The sequence below is a fragment of the Arachis ipaensis genome, chromosome B04, assembly GCF_000816755.2.
Source record: "Arachis ipaensis cultivar K30076 chromosome B04, Araip1.1, whole genome shotgun sequence".
NCBI lineage: Eukaryota > Viridiplantae > Streptophyta > Magnoliopsida > Fabales > Fabaceae > Arachis > Arachis ipaensis.
The window spans coordinates 54,845,444-54,862,065 of record NC_029788.2 but is presented as its reverse complement, the minus strand read 5'-3'; the positions used below and the strand labels follow the sequence as shown (position 1 = coordinate 54,862,065).

At 36.3% G+C, this 16,622-nt stretch overlaps 1 protein-coding gene across 1 annotated transcript in view; it reads left to right on the top strand.

Moving 5' to 3' along the window:
* LOC107639316 (transcription factor HY5-like) overlaps positions 1–16,622 on the top strand; it is a gene marked incomplete in the record, with an annotated part of 29,897 nt that overhangs the window by 9,114 nt on the left and 4,161 nt on the right. The window contains 1 exon segment of the mRNA XM_016342789.2: positions 1,256–1,329. Coding sequence (XP_016198275.1) covers positions 1,256–1,329 — 74 coding nt within the window.

Here is a 16,622-nt window from a genome sequence, read left to right as displayed (position 1 = left end):
AATACGATATTTTCATTAAGAAAAAAAAAGAAACTGATTTGTTTGTATCTAAAATAATATTTTGGTACAGAAATTGACTTGCTCAAGCCCAATCCTTATATTAAAATAATTAATTACTTGATAATTCTTTTGTGCATATTTACATGGACTAAGAATAAAAATTTTTGTACCTCTAGCGTAAATTTGCACAAATCATGTGAAATAACTTAGAATTCTTATTTAATATTACAATAAACTTTCCAAGTTAAGTTACGAGTAAATATTTTAAATTACAAGTACGATCCATGTTGTTTGACATGATTTAGTATTTTTTAATTTATAACTAATATAGATATATACTAAAATTAATTTTTAAATTATAGAATATATATTAAAAATAAATTAAAATATATAAATATATTTATATATAAATATATGATAATTGATTTTGATGTACCCTTAACAGTCTCGTCAACCCGAGTTATATGGCCTCAAACGGCCTCCCTGGTGTGAAGGGGCAAACTCACACACACACACCATGGTATAGAAAAGTCATACGAGAAAATTGTAAATTAAAGTTAATCATTTAATTGATAATACTACTTAAAACGGTTCTAAATATCGGGCCAAAGCTTTAATATTCTTGCGCACGACTCCTGTACAAATTTGTACCAAACATTGATCCAAACAGTCTATATAAACTTGCATGAGAGATATTATGCTGATAGAATTATCAAATGAGCTGTAGAATTTTCTGTTTTATGTTAGATTTGTTATATTTGGCCGAAGATGTAGTTAGGAAAAGTGGGCGCATATAACGCTTTTTTGTGGTGGAATCTGAATCTAGAATCGAAATGTAGAGAGCATACATGACAAAATGACAACCACAACAAAATATGAGGTTCAAATTAAGGGTAAATTTATTTGCACTTTTTCATGCAAATATATAAATATATAATTTTCTTATTAGTTAGTTAGATCATTCTTTAGAGTAGCAATGCATATAAACAAATTAATCGACGTAACATTATTTAATGTACCAACTTCAATAATTCTCAGTTAAAATTGTTATTATTAGATGTACGTGAAATACTGTGTCAAATATTTGTCCGAATAATGCAACCATCTTCCATCATATATATCCCACTAATCCACTATCATAGTTGAAGACACTATTGAAGGCACTTTGTACAGATTGCATATAAACCCATGTGCAATTATCGGAAATATTTATGGCTCTAATATTTATTTCATGACTTTTTGGCATTATAAACAGATTATTGAGGAACAGGGTTTCTGCCCAACAAGCACGCGAAAGAAAAAAGGTTTATGTGAATGACTTGGAATCAATCAGCCTATCACTTTTTCCTTCCGTCAATATCATTCTTTTATGATTAATTAAGGAGTTGGTCTAAAAATCAGTTTTGGTCTTACTTTCATAATTTATTTCCACCTGTAAAAATTAGTTCGCAATTCACTAAACGTAGTTTCTTATGTCTAAAATAACTGTCGATTTTTATAACTCAATTAGATCAAAAAGAAGTTTTGCGAAAAGCCAAAAACTGAAATTTCAAATTTTTATAATGTATTTATTGAAAAAATTAAATATAATTATATTTCTAGTATTTAAAAAACGTTAATAAATGTCTTTAATAGCACTTCTTAACACGATGAATTTAGAAAAGTGCTAAAAAAATTATTTGTTTCAAAATGAGACTGGTTGGAGAAATTCACCAATATAAGATGTGTGGATTGTCTCTTGATAGCTGGAACTGTTTATTAGTGTAGTATTATACACTTTTTTTTTTTTCAACTCATTTACCTTTCACCACCAACCAACCACCCCCTTTTGTAATCATACACATCAAACTCACACCCAAACCAAAAAATTTAAAAACTTTTAGAAATTCATTTAAAAGACTTATAATTTTTTTCATAAAAAAACATACAAGAGGCTTGCAATGAAGTGCCATCTAAATAGGAACCGCCATCAAGAAGTGAAAAACAAAAAAGAAGTAAAGAAAAATAATAAATGAAAAAAAGAGAAATCGTTTGACATTGGAGACGCAACACTCACTTTCTTTTCTTCTTCTCTAATTTTTGTGAATTTTGTGTTTCTGATCCTTAAATACAACAAGAAGGTTTTCTTTCTTTCTATTTTTCTTTGGTTTGTTAGTTTCATCTGAATTCTTTGATTTCCTGAAAAAAGAAATTGGCATGGTACATGGGTATCTGAATTATGTGAATTTCGATTAGATTAACTCCTATTTTTTTAACTCTTCTTTCACTATTTGCAAGTTCTTTTATTTTTTTTGTTTAATTTTATTAATCCTTTTGGTATATTTCAAGATCCTAAAGCTTGCTTCATCTCAGAATCTCGTAACGTGCGAGAAATCTGCGTTAGTTCATTAAGTGTGAGAAGCTATGTTAACCCATATCAAGGTTAAACACCTCCAACCCCGCACGACCATGAATTACACCCCTTTTGAACCTATTTTAAAATTAAATTCCGTCAGAAAAAAAAATATTTTAAAAAATTAGGCACCTAGCAGAGATAGCATTTAACTACCAAACAATTAGAGATTTTTTCTAATCTAATTTCATTTTAGTCTCACATTTTTACATCATATCCTTCTACCCATAAACTAACTAATCATCTCTTCTCCATTACACAAGTCGCCCACCATCAACCACTGTTCTCCTTGCCCAAACTAGTGGATCTATAGAAGAAGCTCAATAGCGACCAGATTTATACTCCAAATAAATTGCGATATTGATTTGTAAAGAATGTTCGATAGATCTATCAAGGAGCCTTTTCGAACATCAGAAACTATACTTTCAGAGATCAGTAGCAAACATCCAATTTTTTTCATTTTTGAGCATCCAAAATCATTCAATCCCATAAGTGCTCTCAATATCAACATATGAAAAAAAAACTATAAGAACAAAAAAAAGAACAAATAAGAGAGAACATGAAAGAAAAAGGGTAGCAATTGACATAAGACAAAACAGAAATTGGCAAAGCAACTCTATAACATTGAAGTAAATAGCAATGAAGATGTAGAAGACGACATAGTAGTGGCAACGTGGCGAAGCAAAGGTCGGTGACAAAAATAATGGTGCCTACCTAGCTATGATGGTATTTAGTTCACATCCTAAGGTCAAGCAAGGGACAAGATAACTCAATTTGTTGGGAGAGGAGTTTACTTTTCTTATACTATAGATAAAATATTAAGGAAAAGTATAGGTAAATAATGAAAATATTAATTACTATAGAATATTTCCGCATATTACAATAAAAAATATCCCACAGAAAAAGCCTTGATAGAATAATAATAATTACTATCGGATAATGTCACACTAAATCTGATGATAAATAATTAATTTTATTTTTTAAACTAATTTCTATTTAGATATATTATATGTTTATAATTAAAATTTTTTAATGCACTATTATTAAACACATCACAAAATAAATAGTATTTTATATCAAAAACAATAAAATTTTAATAATACAAACCAAGGAGTATGAAATCAATAAAGTGTCGAATGATAAGTGTACTAAGAAAATAAATGAGGCTAAAGTCGACATAGTCATCTGCATCGTCCTTAGGCCTATCCCCTTCCTTTTGCAGGGTTGGATATATTGGTGCTGATGATGAATCCCCTCATGCGGAGTTGCTAACTACACAAGCTTGGTGATAGTACATGGTGACATCTTCTATCATCTTGCGAATTTTCTCTCGGTCCCTCAAGATTTGGAATGGGCTACCACAAAGATCTATCTAACCTCTTTGACCATCGACTCACGTTCATGCAGGCAAGCAAGTAAGATGCGACTCTGATACGAGTATAGCTAAATGCAAGGAAGGAAGTGAGAGGCTTGCAACGTCAGCAAAAGAGGTTACAACTTACTCGGGATAGATGGCAGCAGATCCTCAAATTCAGGGCCTCAGAAGAAGCGTGAGAAAGAGGTCAAATAGCAGGCTGTTGAGGGATTTCAGGCACTAGGCGTATTGTGGTATTCTCTTCTTTCTTCTCTCTCAACCCTCTTTCTTTGGTCACTCTCATTCAGCTGCTACATAGAATATTCCCTTCTATTTTTCTATTCTGTTATCTTCTCTTTCCTGTGCTGATTTTCATTTCCATCTCTCAGGTTATGGAATCTTCCCACTGCTGCAATCTGATTCGGCGGATTCTGATTTCCCTATTTTCTTCAATTTTGACGTAATTACTGTTACACTGAAGAACTCTATCTTGTTTCTGTTCTTAGAACTCAAGTCACTGATGAGCTTGATTTCCTTCTGATTGTTCTTAGTTATTTTTTAACTCTAAACTTGTACTTCTGGCGTAATTACTCTATTCATTATACATACCATTTCACTGTTTTTTTTTTTGTTTAGAGCATCTATCACCCTATCATTTGGTGCTTTCATTGTGCCATGGCAGAAAACACGAGGCTCAAAACCTTGGGGGCAGAGCTGAAATGCTTGGGTTAGCATATCGAGGAGGTCTCAGATGAGACTCGCATTAAACGCGCAAGAGCCACAGAGGCAACGAGCTTGAAGTTTGACGCTATTCAATCCTCGTTGATGCAAATCATGCAGGAACAATCTCGATCTCGCTCTCCATCGAGGGCTTTCTCCTATGGTTCGAACTCTGGCCATGGGGTGGATAACGTGAATCGATTGGCTCAGCATAGCCGAGTGAACTTTGATTTGCCCAAGTTTGATGGCTCAGATGCTCTGGGGTGGATATTCTCCATGGATCAATACTTTGAGTTTTTCAAAGTGCCAGACGATGAACAAATTGGGATCACTGCAATACACATGGTTGGGCCTACGATTCCGTGGTTTCAAATGTCTTAACGATCGGCCCAATTTCGTTCTTGGACACAGTTGAAGAGAGCAATCGAATTAGAGTTTGGCCCTTCTCTTTTCGAATCGCCTTGAGAACTCCTTTTCAAATTGCAGCAGCAAGGTACTGTAGGTGAATATTACGCTGCTTTTGTTGCCTTGGCTAATCGATCTCATATTGAACCTCCTGAGCCTTTGAAGGATTGTTTTATTGGTGGGTTACGAGCTGATATTCACAGAGAGGTGAAGGCTCAGTGCCTTCCTTTGTTGATGTGCGCCTTGACTTTGGCTAGAATGTAGGAGGAGAAGTTTGCTTTGATTCCAAGAACCACTTATAATACGTCCCAACCTCGCTCGGTGAATCCTTCTTACTCAAGTTCCCAGCAGAATCGCAGTCTACCGAAGAGTCCTCTTTCACCTCTTCTTCTTACTCCTGCGCCTTGCTTAGCTTGACCACCATCGAAGAATTCGGTTCAGAGGCTTTCCCTGCCGAGATACACAACAAGAGGCATAAGGTTTTGTGTTATTGGTGTGATGAGAAATTTTTAGCTACTCATCGTTGTGCCAATAAACAATACCTGCAACTTCACCTTGAATTGGATGATTCTATTGATGCTGACTCTGAAACTACAGATGACACTAATGTTGATATTACTTTGGAGGCTCTAGAACAGGAGGTTGCTGCCCATCATCTCTCTTACAATGCCATGCATGGCACTAAGGGACCTGCTATGATCAGATTCACTGCTGTTATTAATGGACATGAGGTACACACGTTATTGGATGGGGGGGGGAGCTCGGATTGCTTTATCCAACCCCGTATTGCCAAGTTTCTGAACTTACCAATTGAACCTGCTCTTGGTATTAAGGACATGGTTGGTAATTTTCAAATTCTTCTAGTGGAAGGCATGATTCCCAGTTTGGACATCACTATATCGGGCAATACTATCAGCCTCCCTGAGGTCTTTGTTCTTTATGTTGCAGAGGGTGAGTTGGTCATTGGATCCAATTGGTTAGAATCTCTTAAAGCTCACATTACTGACTATGATTCTTCTTTTTTGAGGTTTATGCATTATGGAAAATTTATCACAATTCAAGGGTACAAATTAGCTCATTCGTCACAGGCTCAGTTCCATCATATTAGGCGAATGCTCTCTACTGATGCACTAGCTGAGATGTTTACCTTGGAGGTCCAGCATTCGACGGTGCCTGCAACTCCACTATTGCAATTACCCGATTCACTTAACCCAGCTTTGGACAAATTGCTTCAGCAATATGCGGGTGTATTCAATGTGCCTTCGGGTTTACCCCCTCAGAGGTCACAAGATCATGCAATTCCTTTAATTATGGGTGCTGAACCAGTGAAGGCTCGCCCTTACCATTACCCTCATCATTTGAAGGCTCAGATACAATCAATGGTGAATGAGATGCTGCAGGAGGGTATAATATAGCCTAATAAGAGTCCGTTCTCTTTACCAATTCTCTTGGTTAAGAAAAAGGATGGCACGTGGAGATTTTGCACAGACTATAGAGCTTTAAATGCCATCACTGTAAAGGATGGATTTCCAATTCCTACTGTAGATGAACTCTTAGATGAATTATTTGGGGCTAATATCTTTTCCAAATTGGATTTGCGTTCTGGCTATCACCAAATACTAGTCAACCCTGATGACAGATTCAAGATTACTTTTCGGACTCATCAAGGATTATATGAATGGTTGGTTATGCCATTCGGCCTCACCAATGCTCCTGCTACATTTCAGAGCTTAATAAACGAGGTGTTTAAGCCTTACCTTCGAAAATTCGTGCTTGTCTTCTTTGATGATAAACTAATTTATAGTGATGGCTTTACTAAGCATCTTGAGCATTTGGAAGTGGTCTTAAAGCTGTTGCAACATGAGTCTCTCTTTGCCAAACTATCCAAGTGTATTTTTGGCTCATCCGAAGTGGATTACTTGGGACATACGTTTAGAGTAGGTGGAGTACATATGGAAATGGCTAAAGTGTAGGCTGTTATGGATTAGCCACAGCCCACTAATGTTAAACAGCTTAGAGGGTTCCTTGGCCTTACTGGATACTACAGAAGATTCATTAAAGGATACGCTTCCTTGGCTTCCCCTTTAACAGATCTGCTAAAGAAGGATACTTTTGTATGGAGTATAGAAGCTTCTAAGGCTTTCACTCAACTTCAAAAGGCTATATGCTCAAAACCTATGCTGCAATTGCCCAATTTTGATCTACCATTTGAGGTTGAAACTGATGCTTCAGGTTCGGGAATAGGTGTAGTTCTATTGCAGCAAAAACATCCAATAGCATTCTTTTCCAAGAAGCTTCCCCAAACTCTGCAGAAACAATCAGCTTATGTTCGGGAACTTTATGCCATCATTGAAGCGTTGGTGAAATTTTAACATTATTTACTAGGAAAGAAATTTGTATTGCGTACAGATCAGCAGAGCCTTAAGGCGCTGCTTGAGCAGGACCTACACACTCCAGAACAACACAAATGGATGCACAAGCTATTGGGATATGACTACGAAATTCACTACAAATCTGGTGCTGAGAATGTGGCTGCAGATGCCCATTCGAGGAGTTTCCTTGGGGCTTGGTCCGCACCACGAGCTGATTGGCTGAGGCAGTTGAAGGAGGATTTAGCTCAAAATTCTGATCTTCAAATACTGATAGAAAAGTGTAGTAATTATACTTTGGGGGATTTAAATTACACAGTCCATAATGACCTTCTTTTGTGGAGGAACAGATTGGTGATACCTACAAATAGCTCTTTGATACCTAAAATTTTGCATGAGTACCATGATAGTGTTATTGGAGGTCATGCTGGCATAGTAAAGACCGTAGAGCGAATTGTGCAATCTTTTATTGGCCCAACATGCAGCGAGACATTAGGCGTTATGTTCTAAACTGTTGTGTTTGTCAGCAAGCTAAGGTGGACACTAAGGCCCCGGCGGGGTTACTCAAACCATTACCAGTTCCCTCACAGGTTTGGGAGGATATTACAATGGATTTTATCACAGCATTACCACTGGCAGCAGGGAATTCAGTAATTATGATGGTAGTTGATAGATTAACCAAATACGCTCATTTTATCCCTTTAAAACATGATTTCAATAGCAAATCAGTGGCAGATATATTCATCAACAATGTGGTTAAGCTTCATGGTTTTCCAAGTTCTATTGTTTCTAATCGAGACCGGGTTTTCATCAGCAAATTCTGGCAGCACCTATTTCGAAGTCAAGGAACCACATTAGCAATGAGTTCCGCTTATCATCCACAAACGGATGGGCAGAGTGAGGTATGTAATAGGACATTGGAGATGTATCTACGTTGCTTTTTTTCTGATAATCCAAAGCGTTAGGTTACTCTTCTTCCATGGGCAGAATATTGGTATAATACTTCTTGGCAAAGCAGCATCAAAATGACTCCATTTAAGGCATTGTATGGCCGAGAACCTCCTACGTTAGCTCGCTATGAGTTTTTAGCTCAAGATGATTCCTCCCTACAAGAGCTGTTGGAGGACCGTGATCAACTGCTGGACACATTAAAGTTTAATTTGGAAAGATCACGGCAGTATATGAAGTAGGTTGCTGACAAGAGTAGAAGACATTATGAATTTAATGAAGGAGATTTAGTGCTAGTTAAGCTGCAGCCCTATCGCCAGCAATCGGTGGCTTTGAAAAAGCATCAGAAGATTGGATTAAGATATTTTAGACCATTCTCTATAGTAAAGAAGTTGAGTAATGTGGCATACCATTTGGAGTTGCCACCGGAAGCACGTATTCATAATGTGTTTCATATCTCAGCCTTAAAACCATTTCGGGGTGAAGGAACCTCACCATATTTTCCTCTACCGTTAACTACTATAATTGCAGGGCTGATTTTAGAACCTTGCAAGCAGACTCGTTCAATTAAAAGGGGTGATCAAGTTGTGTCTCAAATCTTGGTACAATGGGGCCAGGATGGTTTGACAGATAACTCTTGGGAGGATACTGCCCAATTCATCAAGTTATTTCCAGATTTCAACTTTGATGACAAGGTTGGTCTTGATGGGGAGAGTAATGATATGAGTATAGCTAAATGCAAGGAAGGAAGTGAGAGGCTTGCAACGTCAGCAAAAGAGGTTACAACTAACTCGGGGTAGATGGCAGTAGATCCTTGATGCGGGCAGAAATTGGCGAATTAAAAATTGTTGAAATATGTACGTTGCAAGTATAGTTCTTAACTCGCCAGAAATCCGCCTATCAATTTAGAAAGGTGTCACAGAAAATTGAATTTAAAATACTGGGAGTATGAATCCCAGGTCGTCTCCCAACGAGTTGCAGGAAAGGGTGCTATTTTATTAATCAGATGTTTTTGAAAAGGGTTGAGTTAAGTAAATAGGAAATTAAATTGATGAAATTGAATAATGTAAATAAAAGCCTTGACTGGGAGTTGATTATATGGAAGCCCTATTCTTGATGGAACACTCTTAAGGTTAATTGACAATTGAGAGTTATTTCGTTTAGTTATCCTTTACTAAGTAAAGGGAGGTAAAACAAATTGGGATGCTATTCTATTCACAAGTCCCAATCCACTCTGGGGAGGATTGGTTTTAGGAATTAGAGAGCAATCCAACAATAACCCAATTGCAATCTTTCTCTTGAACCTTCCAACTCAAGGGTTCCTTTCAATCAACTTCCCATCAAGTTAGGGAACTACTCACTCATTGTAAAGGTAAAATTCGAAGCATATGAAAAGGAATTAAAGAAAGACATTATAAATAAAAATTGAAAATAATCAATTAAAAATAAAAGTGATCCTTGTATTAAATAATCCTAAAAATATTCCAATGGTAAAATTAAACAAAGCAAGGAACATGGAAGAGTAAGCCAAGTAAAGAAAACGAACTAGAATGATGAAGTCTTGATGAGGTAATAACTCTTCTCAATATCCCAATGCAAAAAGCTAAAGAAACTAAAATCCTAAGAACTATGAATGTGTAGAGAACAAAAACCTAGAGGAGGAGTAAAACTAGATCTAAAAACTAAAATCGTGTAGAATGAATGTTGTTTTTGGTTTCTGCATGTTCTCTGGCTCTAGTCTGCTGTTCCGGGCTGAAAACTGGGTCAAAATAGGGCCTGAAATCGCCCCCAGCGAATCTGCAAATTATGCAGATCGCGCACGTCACGCGATCGCGTCGTTCATGCGAACGCGTCATTCGCGTTTCTGCTTTGCCACGCGGACGCGTCGCCCATGCGGCCGCGTCACTTGTTATTCCATGCCGCGCGGTCGCGTCATCCATGCGGCCGCGTCGCTTCAAATTGCTCTCTTCCGCGCGGTTGCGTCATCCATGCGGCCGCGTCGCTTCTCGCTGGTCATCTCCTCAATTTCTTGTGTTCCTTCCATTTTTGCAGGCTTCCCTTCCAATCTCTAACTCATTCATGCCCTATAAAGCCTGAAACACTTAAAACACAGATCACGGCATCGAATGGAATAAGGGAGAAATAAAATACATAATTAAAAGTCTCTAGGAAGCAGGTTTTCAACCAGAAAACATCTTTAGGAAGGAAATATAAATGCATGCTTATTTAATGAATAAGTGGACAAAGATTATGATAAAACCACACAATTTAAACACAATATAAAACATGAAATAGTGGTTTATCAATCCTCAAATTCAGGGCCTCAGAAGAAGCGTGAGAAAGAGGTCAAATAGCAGGCTGTTGAGGGATTTCAGGCACTAGGCGTATTGTGGTATTCTCTTCTTTCTTCTCTCTCAACCCTCTTTCTTTGGTCACTCTTATTCAGCTGCTACATAAAATTTTCCCTTCTATTTTCCTATTCTGTTATCTCTCCTTTCCTGTGCTGATTCCCATTTCCATCTCTCAGGTTATAGATTCTTCCCACTGCTGTAATCTGATTCGACGGATTCTAATTTCCCTATTTTCTTCAATTTTGACGCAATTACTGTTACACTGAAGAACTCTATCTTGTTTATGTTCTTAGAGCTCAAGTCACTGATGAGCTTGATTTCCTTCTGATTGTTCTTAGTTATTTTTGAACTCTAAACTTGTACCTCTGGCGTAATTACTCTATTCAATATACATACCATTTCACTTTTTTTTTGTTTACCGCATCTATCACCTTATCAGACTCCTGTCCTTAACTTCATATAAGTGGCAACCTGAATCATCCAATCTCTGCGTAGGATTTTGAATTTGCTTCATATAACATGTGACAATCTCTTGAGAAGGTGGAAGTGCATTTGTAGTTATGGTGGATGCATCCAAAGGACCCGATCGAAGAGTACTAACAATGAAGAAAACCTTTTCGTGAATGCAGTTTTTGTATGTCTCTTCAAGAGTCTGCAGCCAAACTGCATTTAGATCCACTTGCATAGTATAACACTCTACCACTCAAAACGTTACGCTTAAGTCATAAATTAGAGGTGGAGAGGTATTATGATATCTAAAATAAAAATACATATATAGGTAGATTTAAAAGGAAGTTTAACTAGGAGTCTTGACCAAAAGTTGAACAAAACAGAAATAAAAAATTGCTTCACACTCGAACAGTTAAGAATAAAACGCGTAGATAATAGTGAAACAGAAGAAACATAATACATATGGGATAAGAGTTTCAAAAGAAATACATATTAACAAGTTCCAGACTCGACCTGTGAAACAAAGCCAGCCAGACTATATATACCTATATATAACCCAAAAGTTTACCAAAAGACAAGGTATAAATTCTATTCTCCTAGTCAAATTCTAGGAAGGACGAAATACAAATTTATTCAAAGTGGAGAACATATATAAACCAGGTACACAATAAAAAGTCCCCAAAATGTAGATCTTCGCTTCCAGAGAGTCTCTAGCATGCTCATCAAGGTGCCTCATGTCTTGTATCTAAAAAATTGCAGAATATGTATGAAATGAGAATCGACAGTTCTAAGTATAGTAACATTACCCAAATAGTTAAGATATAAGGCCCCGAGAAGCCAGATGCATTCATAAACTCCAACAATCAATATCAAAATCCTAGAGTTCTCACTAAACCGAATTATAGTAACTACATCAAAGGATTCTAGTCTAATTCTTCGTTTTCCATTCTTTGCAAACCTACCAATAAGCAAGTGGAAAACCCTCAGCGTCACCTCTGCCAGCATGAGGGATCCCTCAGAAACAAATATACAAGACAAACAAAGAAAAAATAGATATGGATAGCAGATAAGCAAATAGATCAAGAAGCAGTTAATCGCAGTTAAATAGGTAAGCAAACCAATATAAATGCACACTCAAACAAAACATACAAGTGCATATGATGCATGTCTGTCCTATGGCTAATAATATCATTTGTTAGTTGACATGTCCGGTAGCAAACCCTGGACAGTCCCTGCGTGTATACATCCTCAAGAGCCTATGCATATATATAATCGTTCATTTATCATCTCATTGGAGAAATCAGGAGAGTTAAAGTGCCCAATCACATCTTGCGGCGGAGGGTATCGGGTCTCAACCTAGAGCAAGTGGAGGCAAACCACTGCATCTACCTAAGAAAATTCGTGTCTCAGATAATTTAAATGCATATGCCATCTGGATCTTTCAAGCATAATTCATCAATATCATCATCACCCTTGCTCATATCTCATACAATCACAATTCATCATTATCATCATCATCCTTATTCATTTCTTATATAACTTTACCCACGCCTCATTAATTCAATTATTCACTTCACAAATCTTTCTCAATGTCGGCCTAACTCCCTCAATAGGTTCGCTCTCTTTTCTAAGCCTAACATTAGCTATCGAGCTTTAAACAAGAGTTACAAAGGTTTGAAAAGTTAGAGAAATGGTTGAAGAATTAAAAAATACAACTTTGGCAAAACAAGGTGGTCATGCGTACGCATGCCACCTACGTACATGAAAATTCGAAAATTTACAGTGTTGCGTACGCGAGACACGAGCTCATGAGGCAAGGAGCAATCCCTATGTCGCGTGGCACTACCGCGTACGCAAGATTGCGGATTTCACAGTGCTGCATACGTGAGACCGTGTTCGGGAACGCGAGATTTCTGGGTAGAGACCAATACCCACGTTGCGTGACATTATTGTGTACGCAAGCATGTCAGTTTTGCTAAAAAGCTATTAGGTTCAAAAAATAAGTTTTTCACACTGGTGCAGAATTCAAAGTCTACAAACTTACCGACAAGTGCACCGGGTCGCACCTAGTAATACCTCAGGTGAGTGATGGTCGATCGCACGAGGATCGATAGACCGAGCAACAATAGTCAATTGATTCACTTAGTCAGGTAGGCAGAAATTAATGTTTTTAGGTTCAAAAGCATTAAACAGTAATTCAGAGAGTAAGAAAGCAAACAATAAAATTGGTGTGAAAAGTATATGAAAAGATAGTTAAGATTTCAGAGTTATTTATTCTTCTGGATTAATATTTCTTACCAACTATTTCAATTATGTAAGATTCATTAAATGGAAAAATGTAATTAATTAAACCATAATTCCTTAGTGATTTAGTCTCCTCTAACCTAATCAACCACCAATTCCCTGGTCACTTAATATAGATTAGAGGGTTAGGTTCAATTCTAGTTTATTAGCCACAAAATCCTAATTACCCAAATATAAGGGGATTATATGTCACGTATCCTGTAAAGTCTAAGCAAGTAGTGGTCTAGGAGGAGTTTACTTTCAAGCTAGTATTCAAGTGAGATAACATTTCGAAGAATCAATAAGAATTCATATAGAATAAGAGTTATTTTCTAATACACTCAAATTCATAGGATGAAGAACGAAAGTAATCCATGAAATTAAATCAATACTTAATTAAAATAGAGTGACAATAGTATCAATCCATAGAATAAACATAGATCCTAACCTTAACCAAGGAGGTTTAGTTGCTCATGACTCAGAGAGAAAAACTAGGGTTCTAAGGTGTGTAAAAACTAGGGGTGGAAAAGCGGGCTGGCCCGCCCTAACATGCCCTGCCTAGGCCCGCCCCAAAAACGGGGCAGAACGACCCGTCCCGCCAACTAAAATGGGTTCAAAATGCTAGCCTGTCCCACTTTATGGCGGATTGGCGGGTTGGCGGGTTAGCGGGCTAGCCCGCTTGACTCTTTTTTTTTTGAAAAATAAAATTCATTAAAATTAACCAAAAAATAATAATTAAAATATCAAATACAATAAAAAATAGTCAAATTATAATATAATTTTTCACTATTTTTTTTGAATTTTTAACTTCAATAAAATTATTCAAAATAATATTTGTCAATAGAATCATCTTTATTTTAAAAAATAAGTCACATAATTTGAGCATATATACGAAATTGTAAAATAAAATAAATAAAGTTAATAACTATAAGAAGAATAAAAACAAAAAATAAAAAAAAAGTGTTTAAAATTTTTATAATTATTAATTTTATAATAGTAATCACTCATTTATTTAATAAAAAAAGAAAAAATAAAAATCTTCGGCCCGGTGGACCGGCCCGCCCCGCCCCGCCAAAATCCGCCAATTTGGCGGTGCGGGTTTGGCAGATTTTTTTAATTTGGCGGGCTCCAAATCCTAGTCCGACCCGCCTTTTTAGCGGGTTTAGCGGATTGGCCCGACGGGTTCAACCCGTTTTGCCACCCCTATTAAAAACTAGAATGAGGTTAAAGAGAAAAGAGACGAGAGAAGATGAGAACCAGATGGCTAAATCTTCTCCCTTTTATATCTAAGCTAATTTAATTTCAAAATAAAATAAAATAATCACTACTAAAGCCAAAAGATTGTGTTTGGGAACAAAAATAACTAAAAAGAAATAAAATAAGATAAATATGACCCAAATCTAACTAATGAAGCCCTTTCCTTAAAGTTGGATCCGTGCTGCTAGGGCTAAATACTAGAATCACCGTTTAGTGCCTTAGAGGTAGTAAGCTTCTAGTTGTTGCTGTCTTCCTGGCGCAAAATGCCAGGTTCAGCGTTTAACGACCCTCGAGGCAGTGGCTTGGGTGCTTTACAAGGTACCTGGCGCTAAATGCTGAGTCATGGTGTTTAGCGACATGATACCAGAAGAAAGTATAGACTATTATATATTGTTAGAAAGCTCTAGAAGTTGGCTTTCTAACTCTGGTAGAACTGCGTCAATTGGACTTCTATAGCTCAAGTTATGCTCGTTGGAGTGCGAGGAGGTCAGGGTTGACAATATCCACTTTCTTCCATTTTCATATGAACGAACTCTGTCAAACTTACCCGAATCTTTCCTGAAATTAATAAAACCATGCACCTCAAAGTAGCATCTAAATAGGCTTCAAACACTAAAATATAAATAAAACTCACTAAATTCACATCTAAAATAATAAGAAAATATAGAAAAGATATTCACGCATTAGACACCAAACTTCAAATGCGTATAACTTTTTCGTAAAAAATTATTTTTAGTCTGTTCTTTAGATGTTATAAACTTCACGGACCTAATTTTTATTCAAAACAAGTTTCACAAGATTTGGGTGTCCAGAAGCCAAGTTATGGCCTGTCGAAATTGGTCAAAAATAGGTTTTTACCAAAAGTTATAAATCCTCTAGTTTTCCAAAATTCTCAATACAAACCAAACCACTCACAACCAAAATCAATCCTAATCATTCACATACATCATCAAATATTAGTCTCCTACTTATCAATCACCCAAAAACCTAAGTTATTAAACTTCCATTATATCTACTCATCAAAGTACTCATCACACATCACATATATACACATTTAATCCACCAAATCTAATAATTCAGAGCATTCAAGTCTAACTTTTGGCAACTAGCCTAAGTTTTCATGCAACGTTATATATTAATTATAAGAAACCAAAATCATACCTTGGCCAATTTCTTCCCAAGCTCAAAACACCTCAAAACCCTCCTTTTCACAAACTTTCAAGCTAACTCAACAAGTTTTCGGCCACCAGAGTTCCAATTCAAGCACTCCACTTCACCAATTTGACTTCAATTCACATGGATTCAATCTAATTTCATACAATTTCATACACAACAACTAATTTCAATACCTAAACTTCATAAAATTAAAGAATTCAAAGGGATAAGAGTTCTTCACCTTTACCCACTGAGCACTTCGATGAAACCTAGCTATATCTTGCACTAGAGTACCCCTAAACTATCAAAAGCACAAAATTCCTAAATACCCATGAACCAAAATCATGAAAATGAAAGGAGTGGAGGACTGGATGAGAAATTTGAGTTTCTTACCACTTTGTTCAGATGGATTTAAAGAGCCCGACGAGCTGAATGTGTGGCCGCAAACGGTCCAGTGATCAGAGCTCCGGATTGAAAGTTATGATCGATAGAAGATTAAATTAAAAAACAAAAGTTAGGGTTCTTCTTTAAATATCTCTTTCTTAACGTGTTTCATTGTGAATTAAGGGGGACAGTGGCTCATTAGGTTTATATGGTTGGGCTTTGGGCCCAGTATGGGCCCGGTTCAACCAGTTTAGTTCGTTGTCCAACTTTGGGCCAAAATCTTTTAAATTAATGTTTTAATTTGTATTTTAAATATTTTTACTTTTTTAAATCATAAAATTTAATTTTCTAATTTTTTTGGCTCATAATTAATTTATTAGTTTATTATTTATTAATTTATCAGATTTTACACGTTACATCAGAATTGCATTATACCACAATAATGAACAACAACAATCATGACATGTATATTCAAATCAATTTACAAATAGGAAAAGCATTAGGCATAGATGTTGTTACTTTTATTTTATTTTGTTATTATTTTCTCATACGTT